This window comes from Thunnus albacares, chromosome 13 (genome assembly GCF_914725855.1).
Source record: "Thunnus albacares chromosome 13, fThuAlb1.1, whole genome shotgun sequence".
Taxonomy (NCBI): Eukaryota; Metazoa; Chordata; class Actinopteri; order Scombriformes; family Scombridae; genus Thunnus; species Thunnus albacares.
Genome location: NC_058118.1, coordinates 456,751 through 481,742, shown reverse-complemented (window position 1 = coordinate 481,742; position 24,992 = coordinate 456,751). Strand labels below are relative to the sequence as shown.

The 24,992-nt window shown below is 39.3% G+C and overlaps 1 protein-coding gene across 1 annotated transcript in view; it reads right to left on the bottom strand.

Annotated features, from left to right (window-relative positions):
- Positions 1–24,992, bottom strand: part of amot (angiomotin) — a 114,052-nt gene that overhangs the window by 24,790 nt on the left and 64,270 nt on the right. Inside the window, exons 2-4 of the mRNA XM_044370032.1 lie at positions 17,200–18,223; positions 6,663–7,242; positions 5,391–5,535 (exon numbers count right to left, since the gene is read on the bottom strand). Of these exons, the coding sequence (XP_044225967.1) occupies positions 5,391–5,535; positions 6,663–7,242; positions 17,200–18,161 (1,687 nt within the window). The 5' untranslated portion in view covers positions 18,162–18,223. The remainder of the gene's footprint in view (positions 1–5,390; positions 5,536–6,662; positions 7,243–17,199; positions 18,224–24,992) is intronic.

Here is a 24,992-nt window from a genome sequence, read left to right as displayed (position 1 = left end):
GATTTTTGAGATATTACGTAAGTGAAAAAAGGCAGTCCTTGAAATTTGATTTATGTGGGAGTTAAAGGACATATCCTGATCAAAGATAACTCCCAGATTCCTTACGGTGGTGCTGGAGGCCAGGGTAATGCCATCCAGAGCAGCTTTATCATTAGATAATGTGTTTCTAAGGTGTTTAGGGCCAAGCACAATAACTTCAGTTTTATCTGAATTTAGTAGTAGAAAATTGCAGGTCATCCAGGTCTTTATGTCGTTAAGGCATGTTTGGAGTTTGTTTAACTGATTGGGTTCATCTGGCTTCATTGATAAATATAATTGGGTATCGTCTGCGTAACAATGAAAATTTATGGAGTGTTTCCTAATAATATTACCTAAAGGAAGCATATATAAGGTGAATAGAATTGGTCCAAGTACAGAACCTTGTGGAACTCCGTGTCTAACTTTTGCCTTCACGGAGGATTCATCATTAACATGTACAAACTGAAATCGGTCTGATAAATAGGACTTAAACCAGCTTAATGCAGTTCCTTTAATGCCAATTAAATGTTCCAGTCTCTGCAAAAGGATTAGATGGTCAATTGTGTCAAATGCAGCACTAAGATCTAACAGGACAAGTATAGAGACAAATCCTTTGTCTGATGCAGTTAGGAGGTCATTTGTGACTTTCATCAGTGCTGTTTCTGTGCTATGATGCGCTCTAAATCCTGACTGAAAATCCTCAAATAAACTATTGTTATGTAGAAAGTCACATAACTGATTAGAGACTGCTTTCTCAAGGATCTTGGATAGAAATGGAAGGTTAGATATAGGTCTATAATTGGCTAAAACACCTGAATCAAGAGTAGGCTTTTTAAGAAGAGGTTTAATTACAGCTACTTTAAAGGACTGTGGTACATAGCCTGTTACTAAAGACAGATTGATCATATCTAGTAAAGAAGTGCTCACTAAGGGTAAGGCTTCCTTAAGCAGCCTAGTTAGGATGGGATCTAAGAGACAGGTTGATGGTTTAGCTGAACAAATCATTGAAGTTAGTTCAGACAAGTCTACTGGAGAAAAACAGTCCAAATATATGTCAGGATTTACTGCCGTTACCAAGGTTCCTGTGTTTGGGGAGAGAACGGTGCCTGTTGAGGGCAGGAGATGGTTAATTTTGTCTCTAATAGTTAGAATTTTATCATTAAAGAAGCTCATAAAGTCGTTACTACTGAGAGCTATAGGAATACATGGATCAGTAGAGTTATGACTCTTTGTCAGCCTGGCCAAAGTGCTGAAAAGGAACCTAGGGCAGTTTTTATTCTCTTCTATTAATGCTGAGTAATGGGCGGCTCTGGCATTACAGAGGGCCTTCCTATATGTTTTAAGACTATCTTGCCAGACTAAGCGAGAATCTTCTACTTTGGTGGAACGCCAAATCCTTTCCAATTTTCGCGATGTTTGCTTTAATTTGCGGGTTTGGGAGTTATACCATGGAGCTAACCTCTTACGTTTTATAATCTTCTTTTTTAAGGGGGCGATGGAGTCGAGTGTTTGTCTTAGTGAGCCTGCAGCACTATCAATAAGATTATCAATTTGGGAGGGACTAAAGTTAACATAAGAGTCCTCTGTAGTATTGAGACATGGCAGTGAATTCAGTATTGACGGAATTGCTTCCTTAAATTTATCTACAACACTATCAGATAGACATCTAGTGAGGACATTTTTATCTAATGGTGTGTAATCCAGTAATAGGAATTCAAAAGTTATTAAAAAATGATCTGATAAAATAGGATTTTGTGGAAAAATTATTAAATGTTCAATTTCAATCCCATAAGTTAGAACAAGGTCTAGGGTGTGGTTAAAACGGTGAGTGGGATTATTTACACAATGAGAGAAGCCAATTGAGTCTAATAATGAGAGAAATGCAGTGCTGAGACTGTCACTATCAACGTCCACATGAATATTAAAATCACCTACTATAATTACTTTATCTGTACTAAGGACTAAATACGACAAAAACTCTGAGAATTCAGATAGGAATTCAGAGTACGGGCCAGGAGGACGGTACAAATAGAACTGGCTGTAAAGTTTTCCAGGTTGGCTGGGAGAGACTAAGAACAAGGCTTTCGAATGAGTTATAATTAAATTTAGGTCTAGGGTTGATGATTAGGCTTGAGTTGAAAATGGCTGCAACTCCTCCTCCTCGGCCAGTGTCTCGAGGAATATGAGTATTAATATGACTGGGGGGAGTGGATTCATTAAGGCTGACATATTCTTCATGACACAGCCAGGTTTCAGTGAGACAAAATAAATCAATACGATGATCTGAAATTAAATCGTTTACTAAAACTGCTTTAGATGAAAGAGATCTAATGTTCAAGAGTCAACATTTAATTATCTTATTTTGTTGTACTATTGCAGTAGTGGTTTTAATTTTTACTAGATTTTCATGAATGACTCTTCTTTTATATACTTTGGATTTAATTGATTTATGTGGTCGGGGGACAGACACAGTCTCTATGTGGTTTTGGGTGGGTAACTGCTCTAATGGAAGCGCAGAGAAGCGTGTAGGACTGCAGCTCTGCCTCCTGGACTCAACTCTGGGTTGTCATGGTTTTGGTTTACTAATAAACTTGGCCATATTTCTGGATATCAGAGCAGCTCCATCCAAAGTGGGATGTATGCCGTCTCTCCTAATCAGACCAGGTCTTCCCCAGAAAGTCTGCCAATTATCTATGAAGCCCACATCGTTTGCTGGACACCACCTCGACAACCAGCGGTTGAATTGTGACATGCGGCTATACATGTCATCACTGGTCAGATCAGGTTAGCCAAGTTTGGTGAGTTTACAAGCATCCTTGCCCCTCAAAAACAGCTTCCTGTTTCATGGCGAACAATGCATCACCATGGCAATAGTTGTTCATGAAAACTCAAAAGCTTCACCATTTAGCATCATCAATGTCTTACAATTTAAATGACCAAATTTTAGGTGGATCTGGTTAACCTGCTAGGAGTAGTTAGTAAAAGTATGGGGTCTAAAACTTCTTGTTGCTAGTAGTTGGTGCTATGACTATGATTCAGTATTGTCCTGTACATGTCTTCAGACCGGGACTCCTATCCAACGTGAAATTTAGGCAAGATTTGACCATATGGAGTCAAGTTACAACAGTTTGTTTTGCAATGGCAAGACATCGAAATTTGCCACATCGCCAAGGCAACTGCATTCACAAAAATTCACAATTCAATAATTCAGAATATAGGCTTTTCTGACCAAATTTCAAGTGGATGAGTTCATCAAAGTTTGCCGCATTGTCCAGGCTAGGACACTCAGTGAAAACTCAAGATTTTGAGAACTTTCCATCACAAAGGTCTTTTGATGACCAAATTTGAAGTCAGTCAGGTTAAATCTCTAGGCTGAATTTGTTAAAATACACCACCTGGAAATGGCAAAAAATGTGCAAAAAGTGCAAATTTAATTTAAAATGGCCGACTTCCTGTTGGAATTAGGATATACCTTCAAGAGGCTTTTTTGTGCAACTGGACATGTTCTATGTGTCTACCAAATTTCGTTCATCTTCATCAAATTTAAAGGTGGGGGCTTTTAATTTGAATTCTTCTAGGGGGCGCTATCAAGCCATTTTGCACCGCCAGGTGCCTTGGCCCCAATTACAAGAGGGCCTTTGCACCATTCGGTGGTCATGCTCTAAAAATAATAATTTCTTCAGTTCTAAGAGGGCCCTAATAAAGCAAAAAGCATATTCAGTATATGGTGGGTAAGTATGTGTAGTTACGTTTAATTCCATGGCTCTGCAAGAAAATACTAAAACTACAAGAAGAAAGCAAAGGAAGAGAGATAGGAAAGAAGGAAAAAAAAGGAAATGAGAGTATTGAAAGTTAGATAGCGTAGATAAAAAATTAGACTAAGTAATATGTATGCATAATAATGATGATGGTTCGTGGGAAGGAAAGAGCGTGAGTTTAGAGGGAGCAGTTTAGAGCGAAAAAGAATAAGAAGAGATAAGAGAAAAACAAAAACAAATCAAAAAGAAAAAAACAAATGGGAGGAAGGGGTAGATAAAAGGGAGCTGGGGGGTGGGGGTGAGATGCCTGTGTGTGGAGGTGAATGTCCAATTACAAACTTGTAGGGAACATGGTGTGTGTGTGTTGTGACAGATATGTGTGTGTGAGTGACGGTGTATATGTTTACTGTGGATGGTGGACAGGCAAAAAGAGGTGATGAGTGAAATCGGTGCAGGAAATAAGAATTTAGTGCATTGATGAAAGGATTCCAGATTATGTCAAAATCAGCGGTTTGCTTTTTAATGGAGGCAGATAATTTTTCCATTGATAAGTATTCGATTAGTAGATTTTTCCAGAGTGTAATATTGATTGTGTTCCTTAATTTCCGGTTCATGAGGATAGTTTTCTTTGCGATGATTAGGGCTATGGAGGGTATTCTATGGGATGTGTTGTTCAGGTTAATGTTGGATATGTCTCCCAGTAAGCAGAGTGGAGCAGATAGTGGTATGTGGCAGCCCAAAACAAGAGAGAGATTGTCAGTGATGACTTTCCTGTTTGTTGTCTTTCATTTTCTCGTGTATCACTACTTGATGGTGGTATTTCCGGTGAATCGTTTGTTTCAAGGAAGTAAGACCACTCAATCTTAATATAATTATCAAAGTTGGGGTCATCAAGTACTCATTTATTGAATTGCCATCTGTTAGATGGTTTGCGAGAATGGTTGATATACCAGGTGAGGGAGACAGGAACATGATCGCTGATGGTAATGAGGTATTAGCATGTCTGAGTTTTGGGAAATAATCTCCCAGAAATAATCTCTTTTTTCAAACCAGTAACTTCATGTTGCCAGTAGGTGGCACTATGATGGTTTGAAAGAAGTCAATGCGAGAGTAGGAGTGATGAACCTGTGAAAAGAATGAAAATTCTGTAGCGGTCGGTGTTTTAATCACCAACCATCGCCAAGACCAATATCACTCATGAACTGTTTAATTGTTGCTGTGGATTGGCAGTTACATGTACTGTTTAAATTGTTAGACCTGACTAATGATGGGTTCATGACTCTTTTTTAAAATAGAATGTCAAAACATTCACTTTTATGTTCACCTAAGATCAAAGAAACAATGGTTTATTTGTTTTTTATAATTTTACCATCATACAGAGTGGTTACGGCAGCGCTGGTGGAGGTGAATACAGTGCAAAATGTTTTTTATATATGGGCAGATTTAATCTGTCACCCCTCTTCCTCCATACACTTTTGGACATTTTTTCACTTATTGTAAAAGACAGAACATACAGGAAGTTGGTCCCACCAGTGTAGTTGTAAGTTAAATTTGTAATCAGTTGCATTGGGAGTGTGACTACGACAGTTACAGTATTGCTCAAAGCTCTCTAACCTCTGAGGTCCCTGTTGAAGTCATGCAGCCGGCGCACCTCAAGCTCCAGCTTGTTCCTCATGGTTTTCTCCAGGGCCTCCCTCTTGGAGGAGGACTTGGCAAGGTTTTCATAGGCCTCTGACACTAGCTGGATCTCTGTTTCCAACTGCACACAGACACAGGAGGAATGAAGGGAAACAGACTAAAGATGAGGAGAGTGAAGAAGATGCATTTAACTTTCATCAAAATGTTGAATTATAATTATATTATAATTATTAAATATCAAATCTATTTCTCTGCAGCATATCAATATTCATATCCATTTCAAATGTACAAAACTGTTATCACAGAGACCTACATGAAAAACAACACTGTATTTTAACGGGTGTGCCATTTGTCAATAGATGCACCTTGGTAACTTCCCTGAATATTGCCTGAGCTTCACCAAATGTCCCATTCATCCTGCCAAGTTCGTGTGTTTTGTGCTTAACAAACTTAGAAATTAATTCATGCAGAGAGAAAAAAATGATTGACTGGGTTATTTTAACCAAGTTAAAGGTGTGTCTTAAAACAACAGTCAGGAGCCCAAATTAATACTGAAAGAAGTTGTCCTTGCTTATATCATTCCTCCTGTTCATACTGGCTATTAAAAGATCCCCTTCAAATGTCCTTTCAGTGTAAGTGATGGGGGCTAAAATCCACAGAAAAAAACTATTTCAATGTTAATTTCGGCACCTGACTATTGTTTTAATAAAGCCTTAAAAAATTGTGAACCTGTCCTTGAACTCAAGTCAACTGAGTACAACTGTTATCCCAGCTCTTTCTTGCAAACTGCTCTGCACTGCTAAGTATCTCATCACCATCTGCATGAAGACTTTTCCATTTGCATCACGTATGATGACAATGACTAGTTATTGTTGTGTTTTATTTACATTTCAGTCCAAATGGTTTCAACCTACAAAACCCCTCAAATGATGAATGATGCAGCATGTTTCAATAGAAAACCATCATGCAACAAAATATTTTTCTCACCCCTACTTGTGTCAACAAGTGGTTCTGTGGCCCTGTCCATAAGTCATGTAGAAAACAAACCAATTGTTCTATTTCCAATACCAGATGTTTTCTTAACCTTTCCTTAGCCCATTTTGTAATCTGATATTTCCACTTCTCCATGAACTTGACAAGACAGACCAGATTACAAGACCTACGCATGTGATAGGCATTTTAATAACAACATTATAAGCTTGGTTATTGTGAAATACTGCCTTAAAGCTCTTCTGCAGAAGTTGTTACCTTGTGCAACTTGGTGACTTTCTCGCGAAAAACCTCCATCTCCTGCCTCAGCATCCTGTTTTCCTCTGTCAGCACATCCACCATCTGGTGGGCACGTGCCATCATAGTGAATGGCTCCCCCTGCAGGTGGGAGAAGGAATGCGGGTGGGGGAAATGTCCAGCCAGGATGGGAGGCTGGGGCTGGGGGGGTGCAGGTCCTTGGAACTGCTGCTGCTGTTGTTGTTGATACTGATGGTGGTGCTGCTGCTGATGGTGCATCCTTGGGGTGGAGCCATAGGGGTCATGAGGGAAACTGTGACCCCTCTGTGGTGTCTGGTGAATGGTCCCCAGAGTGAAGGGCTCTCCTAGATGATGGGAGCCAGGACCCTGTGGACTGCGGGGCCCCATGCTGGGGAAGGGCTCTCCCTGGCTGTGGGGGTGCTGGTGAGGGAAGGAGGGATGGGAGGAGTGCGAGGTGCTGAGTATGCTGCTGAGGGTGGAGGACTGGGCACGGGACAAGGAGCCCACAGAGGTGACGGAAGAGGTGGGACTATGCTGGTGAAGGGGCCTCTGGGAGTGGACTGAGCCCTCCTTACTGGACCTGAGGAGAGATGAACTCCCAGGTTAGTTTAACTGTGTGATTACACAGTTCTGAAACTCAGCTAGTGTTGTGTGTTGATGTACAGAACAGTAAGAGGCTGGCTGACATTCATCTGACTCAAATTTTACTCAGAGAGAACAGCTGGCTGAGGTGGACCCTGGATGCTTTTTCTTTGTTTTCTAATAAGTCAATTTGCAGCAACTGCGTTAAGTATGTCTTTGCCCATCACTTACATATATATTACATACAGTAAGTGCTCCACGTAGGCTGTTCATAGTCTGTTGATGGCGGGGGTTGTGAGAAGAAGAATTAAAAGCACAGCCATTATACAAACAATAACCAAAAAATAAAGCATCAGTATTTTGGAGGCCATACATACATCAAAACCTCAGAACCATGGACAACTTGGAGGACAGGGAGGGAGACAGACTTATCATAGCCTTTTTAATACCTAAATACTACAAACAAAAATAAAAATTATAATAAAAAATAAATTATAATTACAGTTCCAACCCCCGAGGAGTAGAACCCTTCTGAGTTGGTGCCGGTTTATTATTATGGTTCAAACCTCGAAGGGGTAAAACCCTTCTAAGATTGTGCTAGTTTATTATTATTATTAGGGTTCAAACCCCATAGGGGTCTACATATTTGCTCATAACTCAAGATGCCTTTGAGTAATCCTGATTAAACTCACAGGAGACATCCCATATCCTAAACATACAAACCAAGTTTCATTTAAATTGAATGAAGTGGGGAGGAATGGCAGAACTTTGAGTGTGCAGTTATTGAAATGCTGCATGCTTTCTGATGATGAAACAAGTGCGTGATTGGTCTCATTCCTTCTTTAAACAGAATTAAACTAGTTGAAGTGGCTTTGCTTGATTTTTTGAAGTCTGAAATCTGCTCATTGCTGCTTGCACCTTTAATTTTTTTTCTAATTTGCATAAACTGAAAAACAGTTAAATTAATAGAACTTTTTGAATTTTGACTCTCAACACCAAATTTGGTATACCACCTTGGGGGACTGAGATACACAATTCTATCATAAATTAGCAAGATCAGTCAAAAAACATTTCCGCCATCAACCAAAATATCTTAGCAAAGGGCAGGGCTTAGAGATTATTGGCCATAACCTAACTAACTGAACTGAATTAAATATTCCATGGTAACAACTTCAGCAAAGTTGTACAGATGGGGATGCTGAAAAAAAAACTATTCATAGTTCATGTACAGGTGTCCCTATACATATTAAAACATGGTATCAATAGCACCACTATGTGGTCAGTTACTACATGTTTTACATTTTTGCTCGCCAATTTCTGCCTAAAAGATTTTTCCATCATTTTGGATTTTTTGGTAAACATTTTTTTCTTATGTTGTCACATACAGGTGGGTGATAAATTAAAGAAAAAACTGGTCCAGGTCTGAATGCTTGACTCCTACAGTTAGGGGGTCTGGTTGCTCTGTTATGCTGTGGGGGGCATTATGCTGGCATGGTTTGGGTCGACTTGTCCCCTTAGAGGGAAGGGTCACTGCAAATCAATACAAAGTTGTTCTGAGTGATTGCCTTTATCCTATGATGAAACATTTCTGTCCTGATGGGAGTGGTCTCTTCCAGGATGACAATGCCCCAATTCACAGGGCATGAGGGGTCACTGAATGATTTGATGAGTATGAAAATAGTGTGAATCATATGCTATGGCCTTTGCAGTCACCAGATCTCAATCCAATTGAACACCTATGGTGTACCATTCTTCAAAAAGATATTCCCACAAAGTCTGCCTGTAACTTGATCGATGACCAACTAACCTTTAAGGTTCACGTGGCCTCCGTTGCTTGGTCATGTTGGTTTGCCCTGTACAACATCAGGAAGATCAGATCCTACCTGTCTGAGCATGCAGCACTGAGTGTACAGGCTCTTGTAATATCACGCATTCACTACTGCAACTCCTTACTGATAGGCCTCCCTGCATGAACGTTCAAACCTCTGCAGATGAAGAAGAACACGGCTGCATGGCTGGTCTACAACCAGCCCAAAACAGCATGTCACCCCACTGTTGATATCCCTTCATTGGCTCCCAGTGGCCGCCCGCATCAAATTCAAAACCCTGACACTCTCATACAAAACAAAGTAGCTCCCGCCTACCTGAACTCCCTCATTCCGGTCACTCCCTCCTGCTCACTACACTCTACCAATGAAAGGCGCCTCGGTCCCACCTCCACAACAGGGACCTAAGTCACTAGCTAGACTCTTCTACTCTGTAGTTCCCCAGTGGTGGAATGAGTTACCAAACTCTGTTCAATCTGCAGAGTCCCTCTCAATCTCAATCAAGACTAAAGACCCAGCTCTTTCGTGAACATCCCTGCACTTGATGGACTGAAGGCAGAGAAAAAACAAAAATACAAAATAAAAACAATCTGCTTCTATGCAATCTATGCACTCTATGCATTGCCTCTGTGCACCTTCTGTTGACATCTACTATTGGACTTAAACTTAGCTTTATGGCACTTACTCATGTTCTCCACTGACTATATCCCTGCTTGTGTTGTATCAGCTTTCAGATGTACATCATGGATAAAAGCATCTGCTTAATGAAATTGTAAAATTGTAAAGATATTCCTTCATTTGGTGTTTTGATGATGGCGGTGGAGAGCGCTTTCTTACACGTCAGTCCAAAATCTCCCATAGATGTTCAATTGGGTTGAGATCTGGTGACTGTGGACTTTTTAATAATAATAAACCGGCACAAACTCAGAATGGTTCCACCCTGAACTCTAATAATAATAATCCTTATTTATACAGCACCTTTCAAGAGAGAGAGAAGATACTGGACAAAGAGAAAAAAATATTCACCTAAAAAAGAGAGATGTTGAAAATATTTAAATGCTGTACATTCAAAATTGAACATAAGTATCCATGATAAAATGGCAGTGGAGCAACCGTTTAAGGTAAGGCTAAAAAACCACTGCAACCAAACAGCTTAGTCTGGACCCCAGCATGGTGAAATGGCTGCTAAAATGGCAGTACCAACACAGGGTTAGTATAAAATTACAGGCTCAACTCATACAGATGAGAAAGATGATACAGTTTGATCTATTTATTACGACCCTAAACCCACTCATAGTTCACTCATTTCACTGCACAAGCTGGAATCACAAGTTGCCATGTGTACAAGTGGTTAAATAAGCAGTAAATAAGATAAATATATATGTTTTGAAACAGGCTGTGCCATCAACTTAATATAAACTTACAGGTTTAGGATGGATGACTTACATATAGTTGTGCAACTGATTATTATTAAAATGAAAAAATGTGACAAAAAGTGGCATATTAAAGAGTATGATCTAGACCTGCTCCATGTGAAAAGTGCCCTGAGATAACTTTTGTTATGGTTTGGCACTATAGAAATAAAACTGAATTGAATTGATATATTCAAATTTGGTCCAGCCAGCAGTCCAAAACCCAAAGATATTCAGTTAACTATTATGTATGACAAAAAGCATTCCTCCCATTTGACAAGATGTAACCAGTAAACTATTGGCATTGTGGTTTAAAAACTTACTGAAACGATTAATTATCAATAGTGTTGCAGATTCTTTTAGTCGATCAACTAATCAATGAATTGAAAAATTGTTTCTTCTTCATTGATTGTTTCTTCCCTTCTTTCACATTTCTCTTCCCACATTGTCCCAGATGGCACAATCAGATATACAACTGAAAATCAGAGATGGGTATTGAACCTCAGTACACCAGTATTAACCAAAATGTGTCCAGTATCGAGTATCGTTATCTGTCAAGTATCCAAAGTAAGTATTGAATGCTTTGTCAGGTCTTGTTAAATATATTCTGTGGTCATTTTAAGCTATATTTTATTCGGGCAGGTTTTGGACAACTGCTTGTGTTTAGACAACATTTAACATGAGACAACTTCTTTTGTTCAATAAAAAAGGGTTTTGTTTCATACTTTGTTTAAAACGCATAGTTTTGGTATCAGTACTGAAACTCAGGTAATAGTGATAACACCAGTATTGAAAACATTAAAGCAGTACCTAGCATGACTGAAAATATCAAAATGTGAAAAATATTTCAGGGGAAATCCATGACATCTTAATATGGTAAAAATTAGCCTCTGTCTTGGCAGCAAATTGCACAGAGCTGTAGAGTTTCTGCACAGCACTTGACAGAATGTTGACATCTTGTAATTTGGAGTTTTTGTTGAAGTGTCAGTTTCTGTAGGTGGTACTCTTTTCTTTGTCTGTTCAAGCACAATGACTATCACTTCCCATGCAAAAGAGCCAGTTTTATTTCAGGTTTGTCTAGGGTCAGAGCTTTACTGTACGTCAGTATGGCTGATATTATTAGCCCGAGGCATCCTGACCAAAAATGTTTGCTTATGTTGTGTGAATATTAGCCAATATATTGTTATCAGATTTTTTACAATCTAAAATATCAGTAAGGTATTGTTCCAAACAATGAACATAAATGTTTCCTGTGCTCCAAAGGACAGAGCTGTTTAAAACAGTGAAGGTAAAAATCTAATTACTGCTTAATTTGTGACAAACACTTTTTGACATTAAGGTCCAACAAATGGTCTTTAGCCCTGTCCGATTCATCTGCTGTTCCTTGCTCACTGAGTGGGACTTGAGTAAGGTGGGAAAACACCAGCTGTCAACTGGTTCTCTGAGGAGCAAACATTCCTGCCTTTAGCCCTCAAAGGAATATCATCAAAGCCAAACAGATCATGTCCAGACTTGTGCTGTGCTGATGATTAAAATGCTACGGTATTCATGGCTGTTTGAATCTGGTTCGCTCAGAGGTAAACAGATCAGTGTGAAACAGGCCCAACAGGATCCATCCTCCCCATCTCAAAAACCAAGTCAGCAAAAAGGGTAAGGGGCAACTTGACAAGATGCGACAAAGGTCACTCGCACTCTTGAGTAACCAAGAAAAGTTCTCACATTTTATCTTTATAAATGTTTGGTTTTATTAGTTTCTAATTTATTAGTTTCTAATTGCTAGAAAACTAAAAGCATTCAAATAATTTGTCAGCGTTGAAACAAACCCTGAAGCAGCATTTACATCATCACTGAACAATAAAACTCCACATTAACCTGTGTGTGTGTGCGTGTGTCCATGTCAATCTGTCAAATCTGTGTGTCTGTGAATCTGTGTGTGGAAAAAGCCAAGAGAGGAACAGCTGGTGTCAATAAGCCTGCTGGCACCAGGCAACTGGCTTAACTGATTGATAATTGATCATTTCAGTTCATAAGTTGGAGAGGTTGAAATAGAGCTGCGTGATAATCACGGGAACACAGTAATGAATGTATGTCTTTGTTGATAATATTCAGTTTTGCATTTTTCAAATTTTTCTACTTAATGTGAAAGATGTGTTTTGTGGTCCTGTACTTGCTGTGGAAATCACAGATGACTAGTGATGAAGACACAAACTTAATAACAAAAGATTATAAGATTCAACATTTATGCCACTAAAAAAAGGCTTTTAACATTCTTAATACTACAATAACAGTTTTTAAGAAGTGCTAATTTATCAATGATGTCCATAGAGAAATATAATGGTAGTCAGAGGTCAGAACAGCTCTCCTGGAGTTGGAAAGGATTCAAATTTTTGCTCAAGTTTTCATCCTACTACCGTGTTGCTCATTATTTCATTGCTTGTTTTAGTGGCATCATGACAATGTAAAACCATTTGACAGTTGCACTGACTGTAAGCATGGGTGTAGATTTGGGTATGAGCTGTAGGAATATGTCCCTACCAATGTCAAGGTGCTGCTGAATTGTTCCTACCATTATTTTTTTACCTATCACAAATTATCTTGCCATTTTAACTTCAATTACATAGTGTTAATGGTCAGATCTCTGCAGAGCTGCCAGGTTTGTGTATTTTCTGCTAAAAGTGGGTTATTGATGATAAAAAGTGAAAGAGTGGGTTATGAGGGATACTCAAACCTGATGATTTGGCAACCCTCAACTTCAAGCTGCTTTACACATTGGTGGCTAGCTGCAGCTAAAGTCAGTGATGAATAAACGGTAGTTAATATGAAGCGCTAAGTATTTATAGTTTAAATGTTTTAAACACATCAGAATTTTCATTGGACAAAGATTTAAATTCAGATTTAAATTTCAGGCATTGGATGTTGTTGCTCAGACAAGCTGTTTAAATGAAGGAGTTTATTACATTCTCTGAATTCCTATCTGAATTCTCAGAGTTTTTATCAAACTTAGTCCTTTGTACAGATAAAGTAATTATAGTAGGCGATTTTAATATTCATGTGGATGTCGATAATGATAGTCTCAGCACTGCACTAACTCATTGTTAGACTCAATTGGCTTCTCTCAGTGTGTAAATAATCCCACTCACTGTCTTAACCACACCCTCGACCTTATTCTGACTAATGGGATTGAAATTGAACATTTAATCATTTTTCCACAAAATCCTATTTTATCAGATCATTACTTAATAACTTTTGATTACTGGATTACACACCATTAGACAAAAATGTCTTCACTAGATATCTATCTGATAGTGCTGTAGCTAAATTTAAGGAAGCAATTCCATCAGTACTGAATTCCGTGCCATATCTCAATACTACAGAGGACTCTTATGTTAACTTTAGTCCCTCCCAAATTGATAATCTTGTTGATAGTGCCACAGGCTCATTGCGAATAACACTCAACTCCATCGCCCCCTTAAAAAGGAAGATAATAAAACATAAGAGTTTAGCTCCATGGTATAAAGCCCAAACCCGCAAATTAAAGCAAACATCGTGAAAATTTGAAAGGATTGGCATTCCACCAAAGTGGAAGAATCTCGCTTAGTCTGGCAAGATAGCCTTAAAACATATAGGAAGGCTCTCTGTAATGCCAGAGCCGCCCATTACTCAGCATTAATAGAAGAGAATAAAAACAGCCCTAGACTCCTTTTCAGCACTTTGGCCAGGCTGACAAAGAGTCATAACTCTATTGATCCATGTATTCCTATAGCTCTCAGTAGGAATGACTTTATGAGCTTCTTTAATGATAAAATTCTGACTATTAGAGGCAAAATTCACCACCTCCTGCCCTCAACAGGCAGTGATTTATCCCCAAACACAGGAACCTTAGAAACAGACATATATTTAGACTGTTTTTCTCCAGTCGACTTTTCTAAACTAACTTCAATGATTTGTTCAGCTAAACCATCAACCTGTCTCTTAGACCCCATCCCAACTAGGTTGCTTAAGGAAGCCTTACCCTCAGTTAGCGCTTCTTTACTAGATATGATCAATCTGTCTTTAGTAACAGGCTATGTACCACAGTCTTTTAAAGTAGCTGTAATTAAACCTCTTCTTAAGAAGTCTACTCTTGATTCAGGCATTTTAGCCAATTATAGACCTATGTCTAACCTTCCATTTCTCTCTAAGATCCTTGAGAAAACAGTTTCTAATCAGTTATGTGACTTTCTACATAACAATGGTTTATTTGAGGATTTTCAGTCAGGATTTAGGTGCATCATGGCACAGAGACAGCACTGGTGAAAGTCACAAATGACCTCCTAACTGCATCCTACAAAGGATTTGTCTCCATACTTGTCCTGTTAGATCTTAGTGCCACATTCGACACAATTGACCATCAAATCCTTTTGCGGAGACTGGAACATTTAATCGGCATTAAAGGAACTGCATTAAGCTGGTTTAAGTCCTATTTATCAGACCGATTTCAGTTTGTACATGTTAATGATGAATCCTCCATGAAGGCAAAAGTTAGACATGGAGTTCCACAAGGTTCTGTAATTGGACCAATACTATTCACCTTGTATATGCTTCCTTTAGGTAATATTAGGAAACACTCCATAAATTTTAATTGTTATGCAGATGATACCCAATTATATTTATTGATGAAGCCAGATGAAACTAATCAGTTAAACAAACTCCAAGCATGCCTTAAGGGCATAGAGACTTGGATGACTTGGATGCAATTTTCTACTACTAGACTCAGATAAAACTGAAGTTATTGTGCTTGGCCCTAAACACCTTAGAAACACATTATCTAATGATATAGCTACTCTTGATGGCATTATCCTGGCCTCCAGCGCCACCGTATGGAATCTGGGAGTTATCTTTGATCAGGATATGTCCTTTAACTCCCACATAAATCAAATTTCAAAGACTATCTTTTTTCACTTACGTAAAATTGCAAAAATCAGGCACATCCTGTCCCAAAAAGATGCAGAAAAACTAGTCCACGTATTTGTTATTTCTAGGCTGAATTATTGCAGTTCCTTCTTATCTGAATGCCCTAACAAGTCTCTAAAGACTCTTCAGCTGGTCCAGAATGCAGCTGCACATATACTAACAAAAACTAGAAAAAGAGATCACATTTCTCCCATTTTAGCTTTGCTACATTGGCTTCCTGTAAAATCTAGAATAGAATTTAAAATCCTTCTCCTAACTTACAAAGCCTTTAATGGTCAGGCACCATCATATCTTGAAGAGCTCATAGTACCATATTATCCCAGTAGAACACTGCACTCCCAGAATGCAGGCTTACTGGTGGTTCCTACAGTCTTTAAAAAGTAGAATGGGAGGCAGAGCCTTCAGCTATCAGGCTCCTCTCTTGTGGAACCATCTTCCAGATTCAGTCCAGGGTGCAGACACCCTCTCTATGTTTAAGAGTAGGCTTAAAACTTTCCTTTTTGATAAAGCTTATAGTTAGGGCCGACCAGGCTCACCTTGGATCAGCCCTTAGTTATGCTGCTATAGGCCTAGACTGCCGGGGGACTTCCCATGATGCACTGAGCTCCTCTCACCTCCTCCTCCTCTACATCTGTATGCATTCATGTAACATCAATGCATGTCACAAACTTGGCTTCTTCCCCGGAGTATTTTTGTGCTTTCTCATCTTGCAGGAAACCCTGGGTTGCACGCCAAGCCTTTGCGGCCCTTCGCAGTCCTGTTGGCATCCTTCCCTGGCTATTGCTATTGCTGTTGCTGCTGTTATTGTTATTGTTACGATTGTTGTTATTGATTGAATTGATTGATTGATTACTGAAGGTGAGCATTCGGCCCAAAGGTATATTAAGACATCAGGTCCTTCTTAAAGAAGAACCAAAGTGTCAGTAACAGCTGAGCTTAGCTAATAAGAATGTTCTGTAATCAATCCAAACATTAATCTTTTTGACATTATGAGGAGAAATATTTATATAACGCCATCCCTCACCTTTTCCATGTGAATATGAGTTATTACTGTGTATGGGTCATTATAACATGGATAATCGATAAGGTACATTAGCCACAGCTTGTCCTACTGATTGGTTAGTGAATGTCAGGCAGCATTTTATTCTAAAAATCCTATCAATGGCAGCCTGAACAGCACAGAGACAGACAGTCAGGTAAGCTGCAGCTTCTCAGGTGAGCTCTGATGTCAAAGTGAAAGATTTTTCCATAACTTAAGGAGTTAAATTAAAGATAATACAAGCCGAAGTTTTTGACATGATTTAACAAATCAATCAATCAACTGAAAGAAGCACAGAACTGCAGAACTTCGGGTGGGGTCTGAAAACCTTACAGCAGATAGTTGGTTCAAACAGAGCAGCTACAGGATGTTATACATTTTCTTACAGCAGTTATTGTGAAAATATATCATATTTATTAATTTTAGTCTCAGATTTACATCACTAAAATAAAATATCTCTTCAAATCTGAGAACAATTGCCTGTGAGAGCCACTCACTGTAGGGGTCAAGCATTCAGGCTTGTTCCGGTTTTTCCTTTAATTTGTTACCTGTGTGTATGTGTGTGTGTGTGTGTGTGTGTGTGTGTGTGTGTGTGTGTGTGTGTGTGTGTGTGTATGTGTGTGTGTGTGTGTGTGTGTGTGTGTGTGTGTGTGTGTGTGTGTGTGTGCACGCGCGTGCTGCTGAAGGGCTATGTGTATGTGTGTGCGTCAATTTGTCTTACTTACCTGAACGAGCCGTATTCAGGCGGGGGCTGGTATCGGACGTGGGGCACCTCCCTTGAGTGCTCCCTCCCTCTCTGCTCCTGGTAAAAATGGCCTCCAGCCTCCTGCTGCTTGGTGGGTGAGCCCATTCCTTTGAAGGGGTATTCTGGAGGTGGGCCGCGATGCTGCGGCTTGTAACAGTCGCCCAGTGGCCCTGGAGGGGGCAGCTGAGGGGAGAGTGGGGTGCTGGTGACAGGAGCATGGGCCTTCACGCCGCTGGTGGCCAGGGAGAGCTGCATGAGTCGTTCGCTGAGAGACCGCACGTGACCTTGCTTCAGATCCTTCAGCCCATCATCCTGGTGTACCTTCCCTGCGCCACTCACACGCTGCACTGTGGGGCGACCCTCAGTGCGCACCTTGGCATTGGTCACCCCAGTGACATAGAAGGCACTGCCCACAGAGGTGGGCAGAGGAGGCTGCTGGGGCTGATTGCTCTGCTGCTGAGGCTGAGGAGGAGGACCATGGCCACGGAAGTATTGCGACTGCACTTTGGCTTCCTCGTACGTAGGGAGGTCCTCAGGGTTTGCGCACTGCTCCTGACAGCTCCCACCACCTCCACTGCTGCCTCCTCCTCCAATCCCCAAACCTCCTCCCCCTCCACTGCTCCCACCCCCTCCTCCTACTCTGGTGGAGCCCAGCTTCTCCAGGCTGTTGTCTGTCTGCAGCTCCTGTCCCTGGGGCTCCTGTCGGGCGATGTGGGGGGTCATGGAGTGATCATCAGAGGGGCCTCCCTGTCCCTGTCCTGGATAACCTCCTCCACCACCACCTCCTGCTCCTCCACCTCCTCCTACTTGTTGTTGTTGCTGCTGCTGCTGCAGCACATAATTCCGGTTCATCTGCTCCTGCAGGAGGCGCTGCAGGACAGTGCTGCTGCCACCTCCTACACTGTTGCTGCTGTTGGACGACTCCTCAGCTGTGGCCCTCATCTCTGCCTCACGCTGACTACGCACCTCATGGAAGGACGAGCTCCGCCCACGGTCTATACTCCCTGAGAGGAGGAGAAGGTGGAGAAAGAGAAAGAGGAAATGGAAACAGTGTGGCGATGGGATGAGAATCAGAGGTTTAAAGAGGTGAAGGTTGTGAATTAATGGAAAGAAACAATCCCAGAGAGCAACAGAAAAGGCAGAAAGATAGCAGAAATACAAGGGAAACAGAGAGGAGAAAATAGAGGAGACAGAAAGCATTAAGGTCAGAGATGCACATGGACCATCCCTCCACCATCCCTGCCCCCCAAACAAAACCATGGAAACCCACTGATGCATGATGGGACAGTGACGCAAAACTGGAGGAAGAACAATTTCTGAAAAACCTGAGGAGCCAAACCCCCACCAGCAGAACCCTTCAGATTCAAATCTACTCAAACGGCTAAACATGGATCTCAAATTGAATTTTAAATATTACTACTGGTTTGTTTGTGACACTCAGAAGAAAAGGACTCAGTGCAGCCACTCAAAGTGGCAGAAAACAGCTTAGCATTGTTTGCACTAAAACCTCCATAGATGGCTTACTATAGCCTGTGGACTGGACTGATGTAAAATGCTTACAATGCAAAGAAGCTGTCTTTTAGTTGTTGAAGGACAAAAGTAATTTTGTTTATATGATGTGATTGAATAAGAAAATTTAAAACTTACTGTCACAGGATCAAAGGGAATCTTTGAGCACAAGCCTGCTTGTCTTCACTCGCTACTATACTGCTATTTGCAATTTTGCTCAATACATGAAATGAGTTGTTGTTATTATCAAAATTGTTGTTGATTAATTTTCATTTCAGTCTTTAAATCCACCATCATAACAATGGTTAATGTGAAAAGTTATTCTTAAAAACAGGTGAGTACGGGCATCCTGGTGGCCTAATGGTGAAAGCGCATACCACTGCACCATCCATGGTTTGATTCCTGGCTGAGGGACCTTTGTTGCATGTCATACCCCTCTCTCTCTCTCCATGTTTCCTGTCTCTCTACACTGACCCTCAAATAAAAAGGCAAAAGGCTAAAAAAATAATGTAAAAAAATCTGGTGAGTGGGATTGTAAACTTTCCATCCTTTATCTGATCTGAGTTTTTACAGGCAGATGGATCCTTTTAGTGTCACTGGAACAGCCAAAATAAGACTGTATGACCCCACATTCAGTAACAAAACACTGCTGTTAGTCAGGCCTCATGGACTACCATGAACTAGGTGACTACATGTTTTTGAGCCCCAGAATCAAAGGGTTGAGGACCACCCAGGATCACAGCGACTTGATTTTACCCCTTCCAAAGAGCAGGAAAAGTATATTTTTTACTGAAAATCAGGAGTGTATGAGATTGTAAGCCACTGGCTTCAGTATGGCACAAAAAGAGGATTACACCATTTTTACAAGGAATCAAAACCCAGTGATTTGAGTAATCTCACAGCTGATCCCAAGAAATGCGATTGGAAATGGTTGTACAGAATCAGACACAAAAGAAATGTGTTTTCTGTTAAACATCCAATGTTGTCAAAGTTGAAACCACCTTGGATTTATTTGGTCCAAATCAAAGAGTATAATTTCCTCCTGAGTAAAAGCTCTCTTCTACTGTCCCCAATAAAAACCCCACAAGCAATCTATATATATATGTTGTTTATTTGTCTGGAGGACAATGTAGGGCTGCATCTACATTTGTGTGGTTTCTTGACATCAGTGAATGCTAACAACACCACTTTACACCTTTTTCTACAGAATAAAGAAAAAATTACATCTAGCGCTTTCTGTTATTCTTCTCATTCTCAAAGAGGAAGATGCTTTTTTCCGAAACATCTGTAGGTAAACAAATCATATGAAACGAATGGACATTTGTTAGCTTTGGCAGGAAGTAAGCAAATGGTAAGTTCTCTTCAAGATGAAGTGACAGACAGATGGACAGAAAACAAACATTTATCAAGTATAATGGGCTGGGTAGTGGAAATGCAAAAGCTTATATTAAGTAATTTCCACAAAAAAATATCACAAAGAAACAAGAAAACTAAACCAACAATCCAAGATTAGAAGCCTTTCCATTAGACATTGATAAACTTTGATGATTTTTAAGACACAACATACAACTCAAGATTTTGACAAGCTTTCATCTATGTCTGTTCAGTCGGCTGGACTTTTGTGGACTGCTTTGTTCAGTAGTTCCTCAGATGCTCAAATATTTTTTAACTTTTTAAGAGTTCTACAGAGTTCTACAGTTTTTATGCATGCAAATCACTTCTGAATAGAAGTTAAATATTAGTAGACTTGACTTGACTTCACTTGTAGTTTATCTGTTTTATGAGTACATTTTAATAATAAATTTATGATTAAATTCCGGTCTGGTTTCATCAGAGATGCAGCTCTCCTTATAGTCATATATATAGCTTTACATAGTACTTTATTTGATTCTATGATGAAGTGGGTTGGGATATCTGGTATAACTCTTAATGGTTTTCTTCCTATTTATCAATTTCCCAGCTCTTTGTATGCATTACTAATCAAGAGTCTGATTGTGCTTCTCTAACCTGTGGAGCTCCTTAAGAGTGAAAGATGCAGAGGTGAGAGGAGGGCTCCAAACAGGTGGGAGGTTGATTCTCGCTTTGGAGCAAAGTCAATGTGCTGCCAATTTGGTGATTTTTGTCAACAAGAGAAAAATAAATACCTGCAGAAAATGTGTAACAATGATGTAATTAAGCTTAAAATATAAACAAACAGTTTCAGTTAAACACTCACCAACCAGTGGATGGGTTAAAATCAGTGTGCATCAGAGCACAGTGTCATTATACAAAGCTGTTCACTGTGTTTACCTTGATCACTTACCTCACCTGCAAATGACACCAGGCAAATTCCAAACCACAAACAGCTCTGCACACAGCAGACTGGCCAGTCATAACTCATTATATCAGTGAGTTTCTGATCCCTTACAGGTCCATAATCCTCTCAGGTCATCTGAGAACTATGTTCACTGTTTTTACATGGGTTTTTATCGCCTACACTTCATTTTCAGTATTTATTCTTTGCACTGATTTTTTGCGATATTTACCTCCATCAGGAAAGTCAGAAGAGGTTTTTACTTTTTACCTGGTCTGTTAAACTGACCGTTAGTAAGTCTGTCAAAACATTACACACAAATATGTCTCATCTCCAGCCCTGTCTTGATGTTACTACTTGATTTTAGACACAGCAAGCCTGTTACAGACCTCTGGATCTCAGATCCACATTTTTCAGTGATTCAAATAGATTTGGTGATGTGCTCACTGAGGGCCTGCTTCCTTTGTCCCATGTCACCCCCCTTCTCTCCCCATTTCCTGTCATCTCTTTACTATTACTATCAAATGAAAGGGAAAAAAGGCATAAAAATACTTAACAGAAGAAAAGAAATAACCTTGAAAATGGTGAGATGGAAGCATCTGTACAGGTTGTTTTAAAGTGGAAACAGACAACTTTTCAACCCCTCCACCCGAATTTTATGTTGAATTTCAGAACAGGAAAAAGGTATTGTAGTTTGACATTGAAATTAAGTTAATATGACAAATCGTATAGGACTAGTTAGATGCCAAAAAATGGTGAAATAATAAAAATATATAACTAGAAAAGCATTTCCTGTGGAAAATGCATGTGAATGCTGAAAGCTAAAATAAATTGCAAAGCATTGCTGAAAACACTAAAGACTTGTTCAGGATCCCCATCTGTACAAATAGAATTTGATTACCATGGCATATTACATTTAAGAGATTTGGCAGTTATATCATGTTATAAAGTTACTTTAGCGCCCACTTTGGATAGAATTTCATGAAATGTTACACACTTCTGTAATGTCACCTTGTACAACATTCCAAATTTGGTTGCAATTCAACTCAGTATTGAGGAGTTATTGCCCTTTAAGTGCATTAGGCCACGCCCTCAGAAATTTCCTAACCAATTACAGACAAACCGTAAGTGATATCCCAAAACAAATGAATAAGTTTTGTTCGGGGTCCTCTAAATATGGTATGTACTAAGGTTGGTGAAGATTTGATGAAATATGTGCCAACAGAAGCAAAACATGTCTTTAACAAAAAATCAAAAAGGGCAGAAAATTTTTTTAGGCGCAAATGGGCCTGGCCTATATCAGTTTAATCAGCATCATGCAAGGAACATCCTGTCAAAATATTCTTTGATAGTACTTACTGTTCATGAGTTATTAGCCAAAACATTCCTCCCATAGACTTTCCATTATAAATTTTAATATTTTAAAAAGTTGTATAAAATCACTTGAATATGCTAGCAAGATCATTGATTGTTGAAGATTGTTTCTGGTGCTCAAAGTATAGAGGAGTTGAAAGCTTGCAAAATATGTGTGGAGGAATAAGGATTACTAGAAATGTATTTCCTGCGAAAATGCATGTGAATGCTGAAAGCTCACATTGCAAAGCATTGCTGAAAATACTAAAGACTTGTTCAGGATCCCCATCTGTGCATATAGAATTTGATTACATGGCACATTACATTTAAGAGATTTGGCAGTTAATAAGTAGTATGGTGGTGTTTTATTAATGACCACAAGGTGGGGCTATTGGTGCCATGATTCAGTATGCCATGCAGATTCTCACGGAAAACTTGTGTACCAAGTTTCATTTCATTAAAGACAACAGAATTGCAGAAATGTCATGTTATAAATTTACTTTAGCGCCCCTTTTGGGTAGAATTTTATGAAATATTACACACTTCTGTAATGTCACCTTGTGTACAACACAAATTTGGATGCAACCCTATTCAGCATTGAGGAGTTATTGCCCTTTAAGCGCATTAGGCCACGCCTTCAAAAGTTTGCTAACTAATTACAGACCAACCATTCGTGATATCCAAAAACAAACAAATAAGTTTTGTTGAGGGTCCTCTAAATATGGTATGTACCAAGTTTGGTGAAGATTAGATGAAATATGTGCCAACAGAAACAAAACGTGTTTATCAAAAAACCCCACATGGCGGAAAAACTTTTTAGGCGTGGCCTATATCAGTCTAATCAACATCATCCAAGGAACATCCTGACCAAATATTTTTTTGATAGGACTTACCATGAGTTATTAGCCAAAATGTAAAACATGTAATAAGTGACCATATGGTGGCACTACTGGCACCATGTTTTAATATGTTAAGCATTTCAACATGAGACACCTGTACCTCATATATGAAAAGTTTAGCACTTTTAGTTTTTGAGATATTAGCTTTCAAACGTTCCTCTCATAGACTTTCTATTATAAATTTCAATATCATAAAGAAATATATAAAATCACTAGAATATGCTAGAAAGATGAAAAATAATAGTACAAATGTCCTTAAAGAGCTGAACATTTTGATATTTGAATGTTTTTTGTCACTCAAAGTATGGAGGAGTTAAAAGCTTGCAAAAAAATGTACAAAAGAATAAGAATAATAAATGAGGTTTTATTACAAGGACTGTGTTTTGCAGTCTCAATCAGCAGATTGACAGCACCTATGTGCGTCTGCATTTTTTCACCTTCAACACTACTGAGTTCTGCCCTAAGAAAGGTTGGAACTCACAATCTTTGGCTCTAAAAGGAGCTCAGATATGGCATGATCTTAAACCACTGGTCTAACAGACACAATTTGCATGACAATAAAAAATGTCTTTACCATGCATATCAATCTACAATTTAAGTAATAATATTAAAGAGCAGTCAAGTCACACTGAATGATGGTACATGATACATGATCTAAAGCAAGTTTCTTCACAAGAGCAATATTATGAGGAGCATTGCAGAGTAGGTATTGAACATAGAACCTTGTCATCGGGGAAAGCCGACCATGAGAACAGTGTTCTAAACCACTGAGCCAACAGACATTCTCCAAAATGGGAGAAAAAAGTTCCCATTTTGTTGAGCCCAGAGATTTGTACATCATTAGTGAAAGCAGGATTAGCTTACCATGAGAATGCATGATATGTGTAAAAAGTGTTTGGAGTGAGAGAATGTGTAAGTTAAAGGAACTGGAGTGAGAGGAGACACACATCCTGCAGACTGTATTGCAGTCAATGAGAGCGTGACAGGGACTCCCTATCAATCAAGGTTTAGATCTCAAAAACTACAAGTCCTATGTGAAATGTATTTATATTTTGAGAGAGAGGATGCTAGTGACAACATATTCAGGTAAGATATGTGCTTGAGGAATTAAAACTGTGGGAATGAGACCTGTTTAGAAATTTCTCTCTGGGGGGGGGCTTATATTGAACCAATCTAAATGCTGATGGTATCATTATCAGTATGGTATCATTATTCTATAGCCATTACATTGTGCAATCAACATTTACTTTATAATAATACGTTAAAGCAAAACAGGGGTCTATTTTCACTTTAAGTCTATTCAACTTTTTTCTACATTTTATACTTTTTAAAATATTAAGCTTTTTTCAACAATTTATTACAATAGAAGTGACATTTACTTACTGATACGATAAAGCAAGAAAGTTGTCCATTTCCACTTTAAGTAAACTCATAGAAATTTTCTTACAATCTGCATATTCCTGTAACCATTGTGAAAATGAGCAGCTGAGCAGCCTCACAAACCCCCTGGAACAGAACCTGAGATGCACAACATTTGATGAGGAGAGGAGGCTAGGGAGGGAGAGGGAGGGAGCGTAACAGTGATGATGTAGAGCTCAGTGCCTATAGAGAGAAATCCATCACTGACATATATTATTGGAGGGTGTATAGAACATGTGACTATAAAATGACATTTGTGACTGCCTTTCTGACTAGTTTGACAGTTTGTCAGCACACACA